We start from the raw sequence: 18,716 nt of genomic DNA, 5'->3' as shown, positions 1-18,716 counted from the left end.
ATATACCTTGCTCAACATAGATGTAGTAGGAAGGGCCTTGGACTTTCCACAGGGAAGGGTGTCTTGCCCTCTCTTAGGGCTGGAGGGGGTGAAGTGAGAGGGTGTGTGGAGAAAGTGGGAGGAGGGGAGGAAGAGGGAATTTGGGTTGGTATTTTTTTGGGGGGGGTTAAATGAGCCTTTATTAGGAGGAGGCGGGGCGTGTCTGCAGAGGGTGGTGGTCTGCAGAACAAGGGTTTAAATTAAAGTCCCTAACTATTGTGTTGAAGGAAGCCAGGGCTGCTCGGGACCCCTGCAGATTGCTGCAGGCCGCCCTGTTGTGAGCTGCTTCTGCCCTTTCACCGTGGAACCAATTTTTAAAGAGTGGGGGGCAGAAGAGCAAAGAAAATAAAACTAAAGTAGACCTGGCCTTTCAAAAACATCCCTGTGGACTGAGGAGCCAGAGGTGAACCCACCCGGCTGACCCCAGGGTAGACGGGTCTGTCTGCGCCTACCTGGGTGCCTGTTGGGCACCTTGAGATTGTGTCCATCAAAACGAAGAGAGAAAGGAAAGAAATTTTAATAAAATAAAGCACAAAAATAACCCAGCAGCCAGATCTGGTTCCAGCGGTGGGCCCAGCATCCCTCTGCAACCTTAGAGTCTCTGGCAAAGTCTGGGCTGCGATTTGTTCTAAACGTGGAAGCCAGGGGCTGTAGCAAGCAGCAACAGATACAACTGGAGGCACAGTGGCACCCCGCCATCCCTGCGTGCTGCCACTCAGAGCACCCTCTGGGGCAAGGGACTACACTGTGTACAACAGGGACCCTGGGTCTACACAGTTTACTTTTCATTCCATCATCGTGAAGTGATTAAAAAAGAAAACACAAAAACCCAAACTTCAACCTATAGATGGCCATGAGGAGGCAGAGACTGGGGAGTGAAGATGGGAAAAGCTGAAAGAAAACAAACTCCAGTTCAACTTTGGGAGCCCCTGGTGCCAGCCTGGCCTGGGCGTGTCACAGTGTCCAGGGTGAGTTCCCACCCATGCTGGCCAGGCAGAGCTGGCCCCAAGGTCCGAGTTTCTGCTGGTGTCGGGCAAACTAAAGGCTAAAAGGAAGGGAAGGCCCACAGGGAAAGTCCTTGGTTCTGATCCTGGGCACCATGGTGGCACACTCTTCTGACCACCACAAGGCTAAATAGCCAAGGCCTGAGCTGTCTCGGGCAACTTGTTAGGAGGGCGGTCTGTGTGTCCTAGACCAGGAGCCGTGGAGAGCAAAGGGCCTGTCCTCAGCTGGGCCGGCTCCCATTATTTCCATGTGGCTGACTGGGGAATGGAGCGTGGAGGGATCATGTCTAGGAGGTATTCTCGTTGACGGTCTACAGCTGAAGAGGTCTTGTGCATTGCCAAGCTCGGGCTGACAAAGGCAAGGGTCCCACCTGTACTCAGGGGTGTCTTTTTCCAGTTGGAGGTGGTGCCCTTGCTGGTGCCCACAGCTCTCTCGGAATGTCTGCCAGTCCTGTTTACCAGGGCTGTAGCTGAGGCTGCATTTTGCAGTTTGGGTGACTGGCTGAATGTGTGCAGAACGCCACGAGGTGTTGTGGCTGAGCCCCGGAACAGCTGGCTGGAAGCCTGTAGCACAGCCCCGTTACTCCAGTCACCGGCCTCTCCTGAGCTGAAAGCCAATTTACGTCGGGGCTTTATGATCTGCTTCAGCGTGGGATGTGGGGCTGCAGCCTCAGCCTTGGTGCTGGCCGTACCCACACCCTGCTACAGCAGCCGCTGCTCCATCTCCTGCTCTTGCTGCAGTGCTTTCATGAAGGCAGCCTTTAGCTGCCTGGTGTGATGCACCTGGAGTGCTTTCTTTTGGTTGGACATCATGCAAGTCTCACACAAAACAGCTCCACCCTTCTCCCGCCAGCGGCATGTGAAGTCGGTCTTGCACTGAACACACATGTAGGGCTCCCGGGATAACATAGCAGAAGCTGTGCTGGCAGAGATCCTTCCCGCTTGCGTCTCCAGCAAATTCTGCACCACCTCCTCCAGACCAACCAGGTAGATGAACTCATTGTTGGCAGCACTGGGCAGGAAGTTCATTTCTGGAGCAGGGGGCTTGGGAGGTGGAATCTCAAGCAATGTCTTCTCCAGCTGCTTGCATAGCGCTAGCTTGGCAGCAGCCTGTCGGCTGGCTGGAGACTCAACAGATGCAACCACAGAGGCCACACTGGTTGGGGTGGAGCTGACCTGAGCAGAGGAAACTGTTGTCCTCTTCAGTGAGGATGCAGTGGGCTGAGGGATGTTGACAAGCAGACTGGTATTAGAGACATTGGCAACACGGATAAGTCCCTGCTGGATGATCCTCTGTCCCTGAATCTGCATGCTGGACACTGAGGCGCGGGGGGCTAGGAGGAGGGGTTGTGGCCCTGTGGAGGGGTGCTGTCTGACGTTGTGAATCTGGGTCCCCCTGACAAGTGTTGGCATGACTACTTGGGAACTGGCCTGTGGTCCCAGCTTGGCAGACACCTGCTGCCCACCCCGGACCAGTGGCGGTGGGATGATGCTGCCGGGCATTCGAGCAGAAGAGGTCTGAAGTGATGTCTTGCCAGCAGGAATGTTCTGAGTACCCCGGACGAGTGGGGGAGGGGTGGTCACGGAGGTCCCTGAGGAAGCTGCAGGCTTCTGCGCTATGGCTTCCTTTTGTATTTTACTCTATCGTAGCTTCTTCAACAGAACCAGCTTTGCTTCCTCGAGCCTCAACTCCTCCTTCAGCTGCCTGATCATCTGCTCTCGCTCTTCTGGGCTGCTTTTCAGGGGCGCCTCAGTGCTGGTATCCTTCAAGGATGCTGTGGTCAACCCATTCACCCTTGGGCTTGATGGCTGCTCACTGTCAGAGAGCACGATCACATCAGGTGAGGGAGGTCTCTTCTCAGATTTAATGTCACTGTGTGAGGTGCGCATGTCCACAGGCCCAACTCCTACCAGCCCTTCGCCTGATCCTGTGGGCATGGTCTCTGTTGTCCTCAGCAACCCCTGGGCTGGGCCTACACCTGACTCAGGCATCACCCTGGTGTCTCCGTCCACGGTCAGCTCTGATGGTGCTCTCTCCATTTTCATTTTCTTGCTCTCCACATCATCCTCCCTGAGGTGGGGGTCAAGGGCTCGCTTCTGACTGCGGGTTCCACATGCTTCTTCACTCATTCGGGGCGCGCGCCGACCGGGTCTGGGGGCAGAGCGAGTGTCCACAGAGCAGGGGTGGGGGGAGCCAGCTGCATGTGCTCCCTGCGCCTGAGGGGCCACCCAGAACTGCAGCGCTCCCTCTGCCACTCCGCCTGCCTGCGCCTCCTGCCAGATGCGCCCCCCCTTTTTTATTGAGAAAAGGAAAAAAGAAAAGAAAAAAGAGCTTCCGCCTCCCCCCAGCCTCCCATTTCCCTCCCCTCCTCCCACCCTTCTCCCCGTCCCCTCCCCCCACTCCTCTCCCCCCACTCCTCTCCCCCTCCCTCTCCAGTCCAAAGAGCAGTCAGGGTTCCCTGCCCCGTGGAAAGTCCAAGGTCCTCCCCCCTCCATCCACATCTAGGAAGGTGAACATCCAAACTGGCTAGGCTCCCACAAAGCCAGAACATGTAGTAGGATCAAAACCCCGAGCCATTGTCCTTGGCTTCTCATCAGCCCTCATTGTTCGCTATGCTCAGAGTCCAGTTTTATCCCATGCTTTTTCAGTCACAGTCTCGCTGGCCTTGGTGAGCTCCCAATAGATCAGCCCCACTGTCCCAGTGGGTGGGTGCACCCCTCGTGGTCTTGACTTCATTGCTCATCTTGTCCCTCCATCCACTCCTCATTGGGACCTTAGGAGCTCAGTTCAGTGCTCCAGTGTGGGTCTCTGTCTCTATCTCCATCCATCACCAGATGAAGGTTCTATGGTGATATGCAAGATATTCGTCAGTATTGCTATAGGATAGGGTCATTTCAGGTTCCCTATCCTCAGCTGCCCAAGGAAGTTACTGGGGACATCACCTTGGGCTCCTGGGAGCCACTCTAGTTTCAAGTCTCTTACCCACCCTAAGGTGGCTCCCTGAACTAAAAATTGTGCTTCCGTGCTCCCCTATCCAACCTTCCTTTATCCCTATCATCCTGTTTCACTAAGTTCCCCCCATCATCCCCTTCTCACTTTTCTCTCCCCATCTCCCTTAACCCCCATCCCACCCCACCCCCAAGATCCCAATATTCTCCCCGCCAATTTTGTCTACTTCCCATAGCCAAGAGGATAACTATATGTTTTTCCTTGGGTACACTTTCTTATTTAGCTTCTTTAGGTTCAGCAATTGTAGACTCCGTGACCCTTATTTATGGCTAGAAATCAATTATGAGTGAGTACATCCCATGTTCATATTTTTGGGTCTGGGTTACCTCACTCAGGATAGTGTTTTCTATTTGCATCCATTTGCATGCAAAATTCGAGAAGCCATTGATTTTACCGCAGCATAGAAATCTAATGTGTATATATTCCACACTTTCTTCATCCATTCTTCCATTGAAGGGCATCTAGGTTGTTTCCAGGTTCTGGCTATTACAAATACTACTGCTATGAACATAGTTGAACAAATGCTTTTGTCATATAATAGGGCATTTCTTGGGTATATTCCCAAGAGTGGTATTGCTGGGTCCAGGGGTAGGTTGATCCCGAATTTCCTGAGAAACCGCCACACTGAAGTCCAAAGTGGTTGCACAAGATTGCATTCCAACCAGCAATGGATGAGGGTACTCCTTCCTCCACAGCCTCTCCAGCAAAGGCTATCATTGGTGGTTTTGATTTTAGCCAGACAGGTGTGAGATGATATCTCAAAGTTGTTTTGATTTGCATTTCACTGATTGCTAAGGAGGCTGAGCATGACCTTAAGTGTCTTTTGACCATTTGAACTTCTTCTGTTGAGAATTCTCTGTTCAGTTCAGTGCCCGATTTTTAAATTGGGTTAATTAGCATTTTAAAGTCTAGTTTCTTGAGTTCTCTATTTATTTTGGAGATCAGACCTCTGTCTGTTGCGGGGTTGGTGAAGATCTTCTCCCAGTCAGTGAGTTGCCTTTTTGTCTTAGTGACAGTGTTCTTTGCTTTACAGAAGCTTCTCAGTTTCAGGAAGTCCCATTTATTCAATGTTGCCCTTAATGTCTGTGCTGCTGGGGTTATAGCTAGGAAGCAATCTCCTGTGCCCATCTGTTGTAGGGTACTTCCCACTTTCTCTTCTATCAGGTTCAGTGTGTTCGCACTGATATTGAGGTCTTTAATCCATTTGGACTTGAGTTTTGTGCATGGAGATAGATATGGGTCTATTTTCATTCTTCTACAGATTGACATCCAGTATTGCCAGCAGCATTTGTTGCAGATGCTTTCTTTCTTCCGTTGTATACTTTTAGCTCCTTTATCGAAAATGAGGTGTCCATTGGTTTGTGGGTTAAAATCTGGGTCTTCTATACGATTCCATTGGTCGACTTCCCTGTTTTTATGCCAGTACCACACTGTTTTCATTACTGTAGCTCTGTAATAGAGTTTGAAGTCAGGGATGGTAATGCCTCCAGGAGTTCCTTTATTGTATAGGATCATTTTGGCTATCCTGGGTTTTTTGTTTTTCCATATAAAGTTGATTATTGTCCTCTCAAGATCTGTGAAGAATTTTGATGGGACCTTGATGGGGATTGCATTGAATCTATAAATTGCCTTTGGTAGAATTGCCATTTTTACTATGTTGATCCTCCCAATCCAAGAGCAAGGGAGGTCCATCCATTTTTTGGTATCCTCTTCAATTTCTTTCTTCAATGCCTTAAAGTTCTTGTCAAATAGATCTTTCACTTCCTTGGTTAGAGTTACCCCAAGATGTTTTATGCTGTTTGTGGCTATCATGAAAGATGAAGCTTCCCTGATTTCCCTCTCTGCTTCCATATCCTTTGTTTATAAGAGGGTGACTGATATTTTGGAGTTGATCTTGTATCCTGCAACATTACTAAAGTTGTTAATCAGCTGTAAAAGTTCTTTGGTGGAGTTTTGGGGGTCGCTTATGTACACTATCATATCATCAGCAAATAACGAAAGCTTAACTTCTTCCTTTCCAATTCGAATCCCCTTGATCCCGTTATGTTGTCTTATTGCTATTGCTAGAACTTCAAGCACCATATTGAAGAGGTATGGCGAGAGTGGACAGCCTTGTCATGTTCCTGAGTTCAGTGGGATGGCTTTGAGTTTCTCTCCATTTAATTTGATGTTAGCTGTCGGCTTGCTGTATATAGTTTTATTATATTTAGGTATGACCCTTGTATCCCTAATCTCTCCAATACTTTTATCATAAAGGGATGATGAATTTTCTCAAATGATTTTTCAGCATCTAATGAAATGATCATATAGTTTTTTTCTTTCAGTTTATTTATATGATGGATTACATTGATAGACTTTGGTATGATGAACCAGCCCTGCATCTCTGGGATGAAGCCTTCTTGATCAAACTGGATAATTTTTCTAATGTGTTCTTGGATACGGTTTGCCAGTATTTTGTTGAGGCTTTTTGCGTCGATGTTCATGAGTGAGACTGGCCTGTAATTCTCTTTACTGGTTGAGTCTTTGTGTGGTTTTGGTATCAGAATAACTGTAGTTTCATAAAAGAAATTTGGTATACTTCTGTTTCTATATTGTGAAATACATTAAGGAGTGTAGGTATTAGGTATTATTGGAATGTTCTGGTAGAATTCCGCATTGAAACCATCTCGTCCTGGGCTTTTTTTGGTAGGGAAGTTTTTGATAACAGCTTCTAATTCTTCGCGACTAACTGGTCTATTTAGATTGTTCACCTGGTCCTGGTTTAACTTTGGTATATGGTATTTATCTAAAAACGTGTCCATTTTTTTTTTACATTTTCCAGTTTTGTGGCATACAGGCTTTTGTAATAAGATCTAATGAGTCTCTGAATTTCCTCTGTGTCTGTGGTTATGTCCCCCTTTTCATTTCTGATCTTATTAATTTGCATATTCTCTCTCTGCCGTTTAATTAGTTTGGATAGGGGTTTATCAATCTTGTTGATTTTCTCCAGGAACCACCTGTTTGTTTTATTGATTCTTTGGATTGTTTTCTGTGTTTCTATTTTGTTGATTTCAGCCCTCAGTTTGATTATTTCCAGTCTTCTACTCCTCCTAGGTGAGTCTGCTTCTTTTTTTTCTAGAGCTTTCAGGTGGGCTGTTAAGTCTCCAATATGTGCTTTCTCTGTTTTAAGTGGGCACTTAGTTGTATGAACTTTCCTCTTAGTACTGCTTTCATAGTGTTCCATAAGTTTGAGTATGTTGTTTCTTTATTTTCATTGAATTCCAGGAAGACTTTAATTTCTTTCTTTATTTCTTCCTTAATCCAGGTATGGTTCAATAGTTGACTGTTCAGTTTCCATGACTTTGTATGCTTTCTGGGGGTAGCATTATTGTTGAATTCTAACTTTAATCCATGGTGATCTGATAAGACACAAGTGGTTACTAATATTTTTTTGTAACTGTGTAAGTTTGCTTTGTTACCGAGTATGTGGTCAATTTTCAAGAAGGTTCCATGAGCTTCAGAGAAGAAGGTATATTCCTTCCTATTAGGGTGGAATATTCTATAGATGTCTGTTAAGTCCATTTGATTCATTACCTCTATTAATTCTCTTATTTCTCTGCTAGGTTTCTGTCTGATTGACCTGTCCATTGGTGAGAGAGGAGTGATGAATCTCCTACTATTAGTGTGTGCGGTTTGATGGCTGCCTTGAATTTTAGTAATGTTTCTTTTACGCAAGTAGGTGCTTTTATATTAGGGGCATAGATATTCAGGATTGAGACTTCATCCTGATGAATTGTTCCTGTTATGAGTATAAAATGTCCCTCTCCATCTCTTTTGATCGATTTAAGTTTGAAGTCAACTTTGTTAGAAATTAGTATGGCCACACCTGCTTGTTTCTTAGGTCCATTTGATTGATAAACCTTTTCCCAGCCCTTCACTCTGAGTAGGTGCCTGTCTTTGTTGTTGAGGTATGTTTCTTGTAAACAGCAGAATGTTGGATCCTATTTTCGTATCCAATCTCTTATCCTGTGCCTTTTTATAGGTGAGTTGAGCCCATTGACATTAAGTGATATTAATGGCCAGTGGTTGTTAACTCCGGTCACTTTTTTAGTAGTAGAGTTTGTGTGTTTCCCTTCTTTGAGTTGCGCTGGTGAAGGTTCTCTAGATGTCTGAGTTATTGTGGTCATTGTTGGCCTCCTTGGTTAGTGATTTTTCTTCTATTACTTTCTGTAATGCTGGATTTGTGGCTACGTATTGTTTAAATTTGTTTTTATCCTGAAAAATTTTGTTTTCTCCATTTATAGTGAACGAAAGCTTGGCTGGGTATAGTTGTCTGGGCTTGCATCCATGTTCTCTTAGTTTTTGCAGTACATCTATCCAGGACCTTCTGGCTTTCATGGTTTCCATAGAGAAGTCAGGTGTAAGTCTGGTAGGTTTACCTTTATAATAACTTGGCCTTTTTCCTTTGAGTCTCTTAATATTCTTTCTTTATTCTTTATGCTTTGTGTTTTGATTATTATATGGTGAGGGAATGTTTTTTTTTTTTGATTCAGCCTATTCAGTGTTCTGTATGCTTCTTGAACCTTCATAGGTACACCTTTCTTTAGGATGGGAAAGTTTTCTTCTATAATTTTATTAAATATATTTTCTGGACCATTGAGCTGCACTTCTTCTCCTTCTTCTACTCCAATTATTCCTAGGTTTGGTCTTTTTATTGTGTCCCAGATTTCCTGAATGTTTTGTGATGAGATTTTGTTGGACTTGCTGTTTTCTTTGATCAGTGCATTTATTTTCTCTATGTTATCTTCAGAATTTGATATTCTTTCTTCTAACTCTTGTATTCTGCTGCTTATGCTTGTTTCTGTAGTCTCTATTCGTTTACCTAGATTTTCCATGTCCAGCCGGCCCTCTGTTTGTATTTTCTTCTTTGCCTCCATTTCAGTTTTCAAGTCTTGAACTGTTTCCATTATCTGCTTGATTGTTTTTCCTTGGTTTCCTAGGGTATAATTCACTGATTTATTCAATTCTTCAAGCTTTCTATTATACTTCTCATCCATTTCCGTAAGGGCGTTTTTTACATGCTGTTTAAGGTCCTCTATCACTTTCATAAAGTTAATTTCTTTTACTTCTTCTTGATTAAGGTGTTCATGTCCTCCTGTTGTGAAGTCACTGGGTTCTGGTGGTTTCATGTTGTTTTTCGGATTGTTCGGTGAATTCTTGCATTGGTGCCTGCCCATCTCTTCCTCTGAATGCTCCCCTATGGAACTTCTTTTACAGGATCAGGTCTCCTTGCCCACTGATGTACCTTCCCAGTGATGTCACTCCCCAGTGATGGCTATGGAGACAAAGGAATTCCCGCCCTCCCGGTTGGATTTGATTTCGGTCCCGGTCCCAGCACCCAAACAGGCTGAGCTGGGGGGGGGGCGGAGTCTGGATGCAAGCTGGGTGGGATAGGAAGAGAGAGGAGGTGTCGGGCAGTATAGCCCCAGCAGAATGACCAAGAAGTGTAGGAGGGATGAGGAACATCTGAGTTCCCTGCTCTGGGCTGCTGCCGCATTCACTCACCCCAAAGATGGCTCTCCTGGTGCCCAGATCGGATCTCTGTGTTGCATGGGTAGCTACTAAACAAAGGGCCTACCTTGCTTGCTGCAGGCAGGCTATGGAGACAAAGGAGCTACCGCCCTCCCAGTTGGATTCGGATTCGGTCCAGGTCCCAGCGCCCAAACAGACTGAGCTGGTGGGGGGGAGTCTGGATGCAAGCTGGGTGGGATAGGAAGAGAGAGGAGGTATCGGGCAGTATAGCCCCAGCAGCATGACCAGGAAGTTTAGGGGGGATGAGGAACGTCTGAGTTCCCTTCTCCGGGCTGCTGCCGCACTCACTCACCCCAAAGATGGCTCTCCCAGTGCCCAGATTGGATCTCCGTGCTGCTTGGGTAGCTCGTAAACATAGGGCCTACCTTGCTTGCTGCAGGCAGGCTATGGAGACAAAGGAACTACTGCCCTCCCGGTTGGATTCCTGGTATTTTTTTAAAGTAATAAAATACAACAAACAACAAGAGAAAAATGTCACCATTAAAATGACTTAGATTTTTGAATGATATAACAAAAACAATAAGGAAATCATCATAAAAAATCACAAGGCAGCCATTTGTAGTAAACAGAGGGGCAAAAGAGTCAATTCATTAGGCAACTTGGTGTTAATCCAGCCTAGGTCAAGATAGCTAGCACTGAACTTACAGAGAGATATGAGTGTTTGATAGCAAATATCAAGGAAACACAAAGTTAGACAATGGTTACACTTTGATTCTGTACAAATTGTTCTTGAAGTCAGAGGTAAGTGCCTTTGTCTTTGTCAGCCTGCCTGTATATGCCTGTGTACAGGCATGTGGAACTGCTTCTTTGTGGAATGTGTGACAGCCTTAATGTGAGCCTATGTCTGCCTATATGTAGTCCATGAATGTTGGTGTGTGTCTGTGTGCCTGCCAGCACCTGCTTGCCTCATGTCCTTTATGTTGGTGAATAAAGTCTGTTTTGTATATCTGTGGCTCTGTCCCTTCACCTTAACCAGTACTGATGTGACTCCAATTCATTCCTAGCTTCAGAGCTTGGACTCATCCATCATAAGTTAGAAATAATTGGTGAATGGAAATTTTCTGGACAGATATGTTTATTTGATAAAATAATCAACTTAAGCTTTTAATTCCTAAACAAATTTAAACAAACAGTGATAAAAGAATTGAACATATACCTGCAGAAAAATGTATATGTAAACATACACTTTATACCCATTGAAAATATTAACTCAAAATATATCATAGCTACTGATGATGACGAAATGGAAAAGGAATTTTACCACAGCAAGCATATATATATATATATATATATATATATATATATATATATATATTATACAAATTATAGATGGTAAAACAATGTATATACAGTACAGTTGCAGAAAAATTTACCATGGAATGATAGTTTTTATGACTATAGGTCAGATAACTTGGTGTATGTTTTGCATATACATATATGTATATTAAAATTATCCATAATGAATAAGTAAAAAATAGGTAGCTATTTTGAAAGTGGGAAGAGAAATGAGACAAAATTGCACATCATAGACTAAAATATTAAGAAACTCCACTATGTCAGAAAGTCATATAATTATATTATATAATAATATAATATATATATATATAATATATTATAATATTGTATGATATAATGCATAGCGATTCAGTAAGAGAAGAATCAGAATCAGTAGAGGTAACATTTTTTAATTTTCCATGTAATTCTATGGACCTTGGCTTTTGTAAACTAAATAATTATGACTATCACACAAAATAATTTTTTTGTAAATTTCAAAGACTTCATTTTAAATACTGATATATTAGTTCCTTCAAATCATAGTCTTTGTTGCTTTCCATACTGAGCACAAATATTTGTGCATTTGTTTAATCTCAATTTTTGACTATGCGCCCAAGAGTATATTTTTTCAAGACTCTGAAAATGTAATTCACATAATGATCATTTTTATGGTTCTATAATTATGTTACTTTTGCCATATAAAAGAATTCCTCACTAGCCCGGAATGGAATATAATAAAGGCTTATTTATTAGGACTTAAACTAACAGAATTTAGTAGTGATTCACAGTCCTCTGCATATGTGGGGAACTAGAACTGAATCTATCACTCATGAGGCCCATGCACACTCTGTCTCCATATATAGTACATGAAACCAAGCCCAAAGTGTGCCAGTATCTTAAAGGATATAGTCTGAAGGTGTTCCCACTATACCTACCAATTGTGTCTAAATAAGAGAGTTATAATCTAATACAAAACTTTATAAAAAATATCAAATATTAAAATTAGAATTACAATTGGCATGAAAAACATCAAACAAGAAACATATGCTAAATATTTTAGAAGTTATCCTATCCTCAGGAGTCTAAGTTTTCAATTAGAAATAACTTGACAAATCAGTAACCTACAGATTGGGAAAAGATTTTCAACAACCCCACATTGGAAAGAGAGCAAATCTCAAAAATATACAAAGAACTCAAGAAATTTGTCATTAAAGACATCAAAAAGTAGGGATACAGACCTAAACAGAGAACTCTCAACAGACGAATCTAAAATGCCTGAAAGACACCTGAGGAAATTGGTCAACATTCTTAGCCAACAGAGAAACACAAATCAAAACAACACTGAGATTCAATTTTACACCTATAAGAATGGCCAAGATTAAAAACACTGATGACAACTTATGATGGACAGGATGTGGGGTAAAGGGAATACTCCTCCATTGCTACAACTATCTTGTTTTCAACCCCATCAAAGACCTGAGAAGGGAATGAATATTACTTGAATAAACAGAAAGTCCAACCACCAAACAACTTCCAAAAGTTGCGAGAAATGACAGAGACAACCACCTACCTGGACAATCACCCAAAGTGTCATTAGTAATATTGGGGGAACCGTCTTTGGCTAAGGCCTAGAGTAACTGACAGACCATTTTTGAGGCAGGAAAAATTTAAAGCCTATCTTACCATGTTCTGATAAAGTATGGCAGTCTTTTTTTTTCTTGGATCCTTCTTGTCCATTCTGAACACCATACATTTTGTAAGTGGTTGAGGCAAGGGCAGTTCTTTGTTCAAAGGCCAGTTTTGACAGAAAGAAAACAAGATCCAAGTGGAGTGCCTTCAGAGACCAATATTCTCTCAGAAATCGATGAGTGCTGTCAGGAGCAGTAATGTCTCATATCAATAAAATTCTAAGTTATTTAAATGCCATATTCTACAGTTCTTTGAAGTGATTAAATATTATGTATCTATGTGGAATATAATATCAATGCATCTAAAGAACCTGATTAGTCTAACTATGAGTATGACAAACATGGGTGGCTACTGAACTATAATTCTTAATACTGTTATGGCATAAATACTAAGGCTTCATATTAAAAATATTAAATAATCTTTAAATAAATGTGGAGCAAATAAGGAAAAGGACCACAAAATGTGATCAATGTACAAGTATCTTTATCATATGTAGAAATGTATAGGTCAAAATGATAAGTATATCCTAAAATTGCATCAATATACAAAATATCAAGCAAAGATTGAAACATCCATGCATATAATATGACAAAATAACTTTGCATAGGTGTACAAATATTGTAAACTGAAATAGGAGCATATTAAATATAACAAATATAATTAGAATTTATATCAATATGCAAGAATCCATTCCACTGTAAATTGTCTATAAATAATAGCTCACAAGTCTTCTCACTATTACTCAGTAATATTATTAGTGTAAGATCACACTAATCTACCTATTATTCCATCCAATCCATTTTTATTTTCAAAAGAGATACCTGAGTCTACTTAATTTACACCCTAACCCCATACCACCTATAACCAACCACTAATAAATGTCTATTGGTGCAGGAGAATTATCTGCATTCTGTCAATCATGTTTTAAATAAATGCTGATTTTCCAGGAAGGAAGTATTGGTGAGTCAACCAGCTAGAAAGTAAAGGTGGGGCAATGAGAATAGGAGAATTTTAGGAAGGAGGAAGCCCATTCCTCCCAGTCCTGCTCAAACCACAGAAGAAGCAAGATGTGACCTGCCCAGCTGAGAAAGGTAACGAGCAATGTGGCTAACATAGATAAAGAAAATGGGTTAATATGAGTTATAAGAGCTAATATGAAGTCTGAGCTAATGGCCCATTTAGTTTATAACTTATGGAGACCTCTGTGTGATTTTCTTTGGGACTTGTCAGCTGTGGGAACTGGGCAGGGCAGGAACCCCAACAAGCAGGATCTCATGTTACAGAATGGCACCTACGTAGATAACTGCATCCACAGAAAGCCTGAGAAAGCTTGGGGAAGAAAAAGCATGTTTTCTTGGTAGAAGCAATTTCTTGGGTTTGCTCTGCTTGCTAGAGGCAAGCAAGCCCTCTCATCTAAGAGAGGCTTCCTGACTAAACATTAGTTGTAAAACATTACAGCTCTTTTAAGTGCCATGAACACTTAAATAGTGTTGGTAAAAAGCTGACCGCATGCTTTTCAGCTTTCACCCATAGCAGGTAAAAAGCCACACTGGTTTAAAATGCCAGCTATCCTGCTAGGGCAATCTGACTCTTTCGGCCAGGTGGTCCAACTATGGATCATTTGAGTGTGGTTTGTGAGCACACTGCTGCAGCATGATTGCTGGCAGGGACATTGAAATGCCATAGAGTTGTGGCAATAAACTTGGCTACAGCTAGTACCTCCACCATGAGGCTAGAATCGCAGAAAGCAAAGAAATGGGCTGGACCCAGCCGTCAAAGCCACAGCTTTAATCTGACCCACATTGTTTGGTAAATTAAAGACTCATGTGGTCAGAAAAAGAGAGATAGACAATAAAGAAAGATTCAAAGATAAATAAAACTTCTAAATGGTTTACAGTGTGTTATAAATCTATGCAGGCTTGAAAAAAAGGTTAAAGTCCTTAAAATAAAAAAAAAGAAAGAATGATAATAGTTGGGTGTGGTGGTATACACCTTTAATCCCAACACTTGGGTGACAGATGTAGACTGACCTCTGTGACTTCAAGGTGTGGTAGCACAATTCTTTAATACCAATGCCTGGGAGACAGAGACGTACAGATCTAGGTGAGTTCAAGGTGTGGTAGCATACAACTTTAATCCCAGCACTGGGGAGGCAGAGACAGGCAGATCTCTGTGAGTTCAAGGATAGCCTGGTCTACAGAGTGTGTTCCAGGGCAAAGATACACAGAAACCCTGTCTCAAAAAGCCAAAAATTAAAAATAAAGGAAATAGAGATTAAAATAAAGCCACATAAAGATGGAAAACACACAGAGAATCATGATACTTAATGTTATTATGCTCTCTTTGAATTGTTTAAGTGCTGAGGAAGTAGCAACAGCTGCTAAAAGTTATTACTTATAAATGCTGCTGAATTAATACAAGAAAGGTATTTTGAAAATACTTCGACTTCATAACTGAAGTCAAAAGGTATGTTACTTTGGAGAAGTGATTTTGCTTTTGTTTCCACAGAAAATGAGAGGCTGTGAATTCATTCTGAGTTAAGAAAGATCATGTTTGATCAAGGGACCCACCTGAGAAAACTCTGGTAGGAACAGATGGCCCAGATGTCTGAGTTCTAAATCTAGAACATGCTCAAGATGCTGCCTGAGATGATCAAACCTCACAGGATACTCCAGTCAGGACTTGATTATAACTCTAAATTTTCTTTAGTAGATCCCCATACGATTATCAGTGCCCCCAACCAGCCGGAAGTAGCCTGGAATACTATGCCCATATTCCAAAAAAAAAAAAAAAATGGACTATGGATATTTTCAGTTGTTTAAGAAAAAAGAGGGGGAAGTGGTGTGAGAGAATTGTCTCTATTCTGTCATGTTTTAAATAAATGCTGGAAGGCCAGTCAGGACTTATAGACAGGTCAACCAGACAGGAAGCAGAGGCGGGGCATTAAGAAAAGAAGAATACTGGAAATGTGGAAGCCCATTCCTCCCAGTCCTGCTCAGATTATGGAAGAAGCAAGATGTGGCCTGCCCAGCTGTGAAAGGTACGGAACCATGTGGCTAACATAGATCAGGAAAATGGGTTAATATAAGTTAATACAAACTAAAATGAAGCCTGAGCTAATGGGCCATTTAGTTTATAACTTATGGAGACCTCTGAGTGATTTTCTTGGGACTTGCCAGCTGTGGGAACTAGGCAGGACAGAAACCCCAACAAGCCAGCCCTCATGTTACAGTCTATAATGCTGAGGACAAACTTTGTTGGGAGAGAGGACATTGTCTTCTAGAAATATTTCTAGCTCTCATGTGGGTGGTGTTATTTATATGGGATCCTGTAAAAACACAAACAATGGTTAAGTTTCAAGATTATTTTCCGGTAACACTGCAGATGATCTCTTGGTGGTAATGTTTTTCTCTGGAGTTTTTATTTGAAATTCTGGCCAGAACATTGTAAGAATGTGCACTATCTCAGCTAGTCAAGTTGGAATCATCTTGAGTAGTTTGTAAGCCAATACTGATCTTAGAGTAGTGCTATCAGCATAATGAAATCATATCAACCAGGTAGATTCATTGTTGTGGGCCCCCCATCTTCTTCCTGGAAATTTTAAAGATTACTGCAGGAAAATTTATTGTTCATTGTGAAAAACTTAAACATTATTCATATAGACATATATTTAATAAAAACTACCATAGAGACAAAATGGCAATAGGAAAAGTAAAAAATTTCCTAAATATTTTTTCTTCTGTCTCATACCTATTTGACTCCTGATATAAGACAGAAATTCTGAATTTTTTCTTGAAACAACATGCTTGAATTTAGAGGATAGCCACTGTCCAACTTCAAAGACAATTTTGAGTTTTAAGTGAGTCCCAACTATTATTATACTGAGACACTGGGAAATATGTGTGTTTATGTAGTGAAATATTACCCTCCATTGGATGTGGTGATTCTTTTTGAATAGCTATCTTTTCTTCTTTAGGCATCTAAATGTTCAAGGACTCTCAACATTTTGAAGATGGGTATTTTCATGCAAAGACAGTAGCAGAATCCTGCCTCAACTCTTACGAGGTTTCCTTACCATCTCTAGGATTGTCACCTGTTTGGATGAGCTGTCATTTCTCTTTACCAAGAGGTTTATCTTTTCCAACTGAATCTCTATTAATTTGATGATATCCATAGCATTTTTTTCTCCTGTATAAACAAGAGCAAAACCTGCTCCCCAATGTAGGACATCTTCTGGTTTCCATTCTGAGGTCAACACATCCTTGAAATATACTGCCTGATTTAATTTACATTATTATTATTATTATTATTATTATTATTATTATTATTATTATTATTATTATTATTATTCAGTGTCTCTCTGCTGCTGTTGTTCCTTTCTCATTAGCATTAAGAAAATTTAAGGTTAATAAAAAGCATTATGCAATCTATTTCTGAGGGTATTTTCCACCCCTTCTTCTTTGTTTAACATATTTTATAGTTCATTTTGATCTTTCTATAACTGCCTCACCTGTAGGATTGTTTAGTATACCTGTAACATGTTTTATATTAAAATAAGCAAAAAAAAAGTTTCATTTTCTTAGAGACATATGATGGATCATTGTCCATCTTTATATGTACAGGTCCACCCATGATGACCATAACATTTAGGAAATGTGTGATTAATGAATCAGCCCTTTCCAAACTCAAAGCAGTTGTCCATTGAAAATCTGAGTAAGTGTCAATGGTGTGGTGCATATATTTTAATTTTCCAAAGTTTAAAATGTAGACAATATCCATCTGGTAGATTTTATTCTTTGAGTGCTTTTTGGATACTTCCTGCAGGTAGTGGTGTTTGATTATATAAAGAACAAGTAGGACATCTTCTTATAATCTTCTTAGTTTATTGCCATACAAGAGAAAACTCTTTATTTAATACTTTGCTATTTACATTGTGATTTTTTTTATGAAATTCTTAGGCTTTCGGCACATTTTCAATCAATAATTGATATGTTTCTGGATTGTTTTGTGCTAGAGGATCTGGAAGACTCATATGGGAAATGATGAATATTCTCTAAATGGGACTAGCCTATTTCTGATTACATTTTGAACCTGAATAAATAATCAAGTCAGTTCTGTATTATCTGGTATAAATTCAGTGGTTTCTATATATTAAACAACTCTTTCTGCATATTGAAAGCCAGAAACTATATTGAGAGGATTTTTTTTATTGAGAAAAGGAGAAAAAAACAACAAGTTTCCACCTCCTCCCAGCCTCCCATTTCCCTCCCACTCCTCCCCCCCTACGCCCCCTCCTCCCACCCTTCTCCCCCTCCCCCCACTCCTTTCCCCCTCCCTCTCCAGTCCAAAGAGCAGTCAGGGTTTTCTGCCCTGTGGTAAGACCTAGGACCTCCCACCTCCGTCCATATCTAGGAAGGTGAACATCCAAACTGGCTGGGCTCCCACAAAGCCATCACATTAAGTAGGATCAAACCCCCGTGCCATTGTCCTTTGCGTCTCATCAGCCCTCATAGTTCGCCATGTTCAGAGAGTCCAGTTTTATCCCATGCTTTTTCAGTCACAGTCCAGCTGGTCTTGGTGAGCTCTCAATAGATCAGCTCCACTGTCTCAGTGGGTGGGTGCATCCCTCGTGGTCCCGACTTCTTTGCTCATGTTCTCCCTCCTTCTGCTCCTCATTGGGACTTTGGGAGCTCAGTCCAGTGCTCCAGTGTGGGTCTCTGTCTCTATCTCCATCCATCACCAGATGAAGGTTCTATGATGATATGCAAGAGGATTTTTAGAATCCATTATTACCATGAGAATAACATATAATTCTGACTTTTGGATAGATTTATAAGAGTTTTGTTCCACTTTACTTATTTTTTTTTTATTTGTAACCTGCCTTTCCTGCTGTACTTTTATCACTAGAGAATGCAGGGGCTCCAGTTATTGGTTGTGCCATGTACAATGCAGTGAAAGATTCAATCAGCCCTCTTTATAAGTATAATTTTATTTCTTTTGGGATGGTTCTTATTAATCTCTCCCCCCAAAATAGCACAAGCTCTTTGCCAGAGTTCATTGTCAGAAGAATAAACACATCCAGCTAAGGAATCCAAAGACCACTGGAAAAATGTGATATCTTAAAAAAA

General features: G+C 41.5%; 1 protein-coding gene across 1 annotated transcript; it reads right to left on the bottom strand.

Annotated features, from left to right (window-relative positions):
• Positions 1-1,278: 1,278 nt before the first annotated feature.
• On the bottom strand, positions 1,279-3,173 carry LOC121441620 (transcriptional repressor p66 alpha-like). Its single transcript, XM_041642838.1, is given in 1 exon segment — positions 1,279-3,173. A coding segment is annotated over 1 exon segment (1,890 nt). The 3' UTR covers positions 1,279-1,283.
• Between the last annotated feature and the right edge of the window lie 15,543 nt (positions 3,174-18,716).

Source organism: Microtus oregoni, unplaced genomic scaffold (assembly GCF_018167655.1).
Source record: "Microtus oregoni isolate MIOR12 unplaced genomic scaffold, Mior012 000079F_ref0000094, whole genome shotgun sequence".
In the NCBI taxonomy this organism is placed as follows: domain Eukaryota; kingdom Metazoa; phylum Chordata; class Mammalia; order Rodentia; family Cricetidae; genus Microtus; species Microtus oregoni.
The sequence above is the reverse complement of the archived record's forward strand: the minus strand, read 5'-3'. Positions and strand labels throughout refer to the sequence as shown.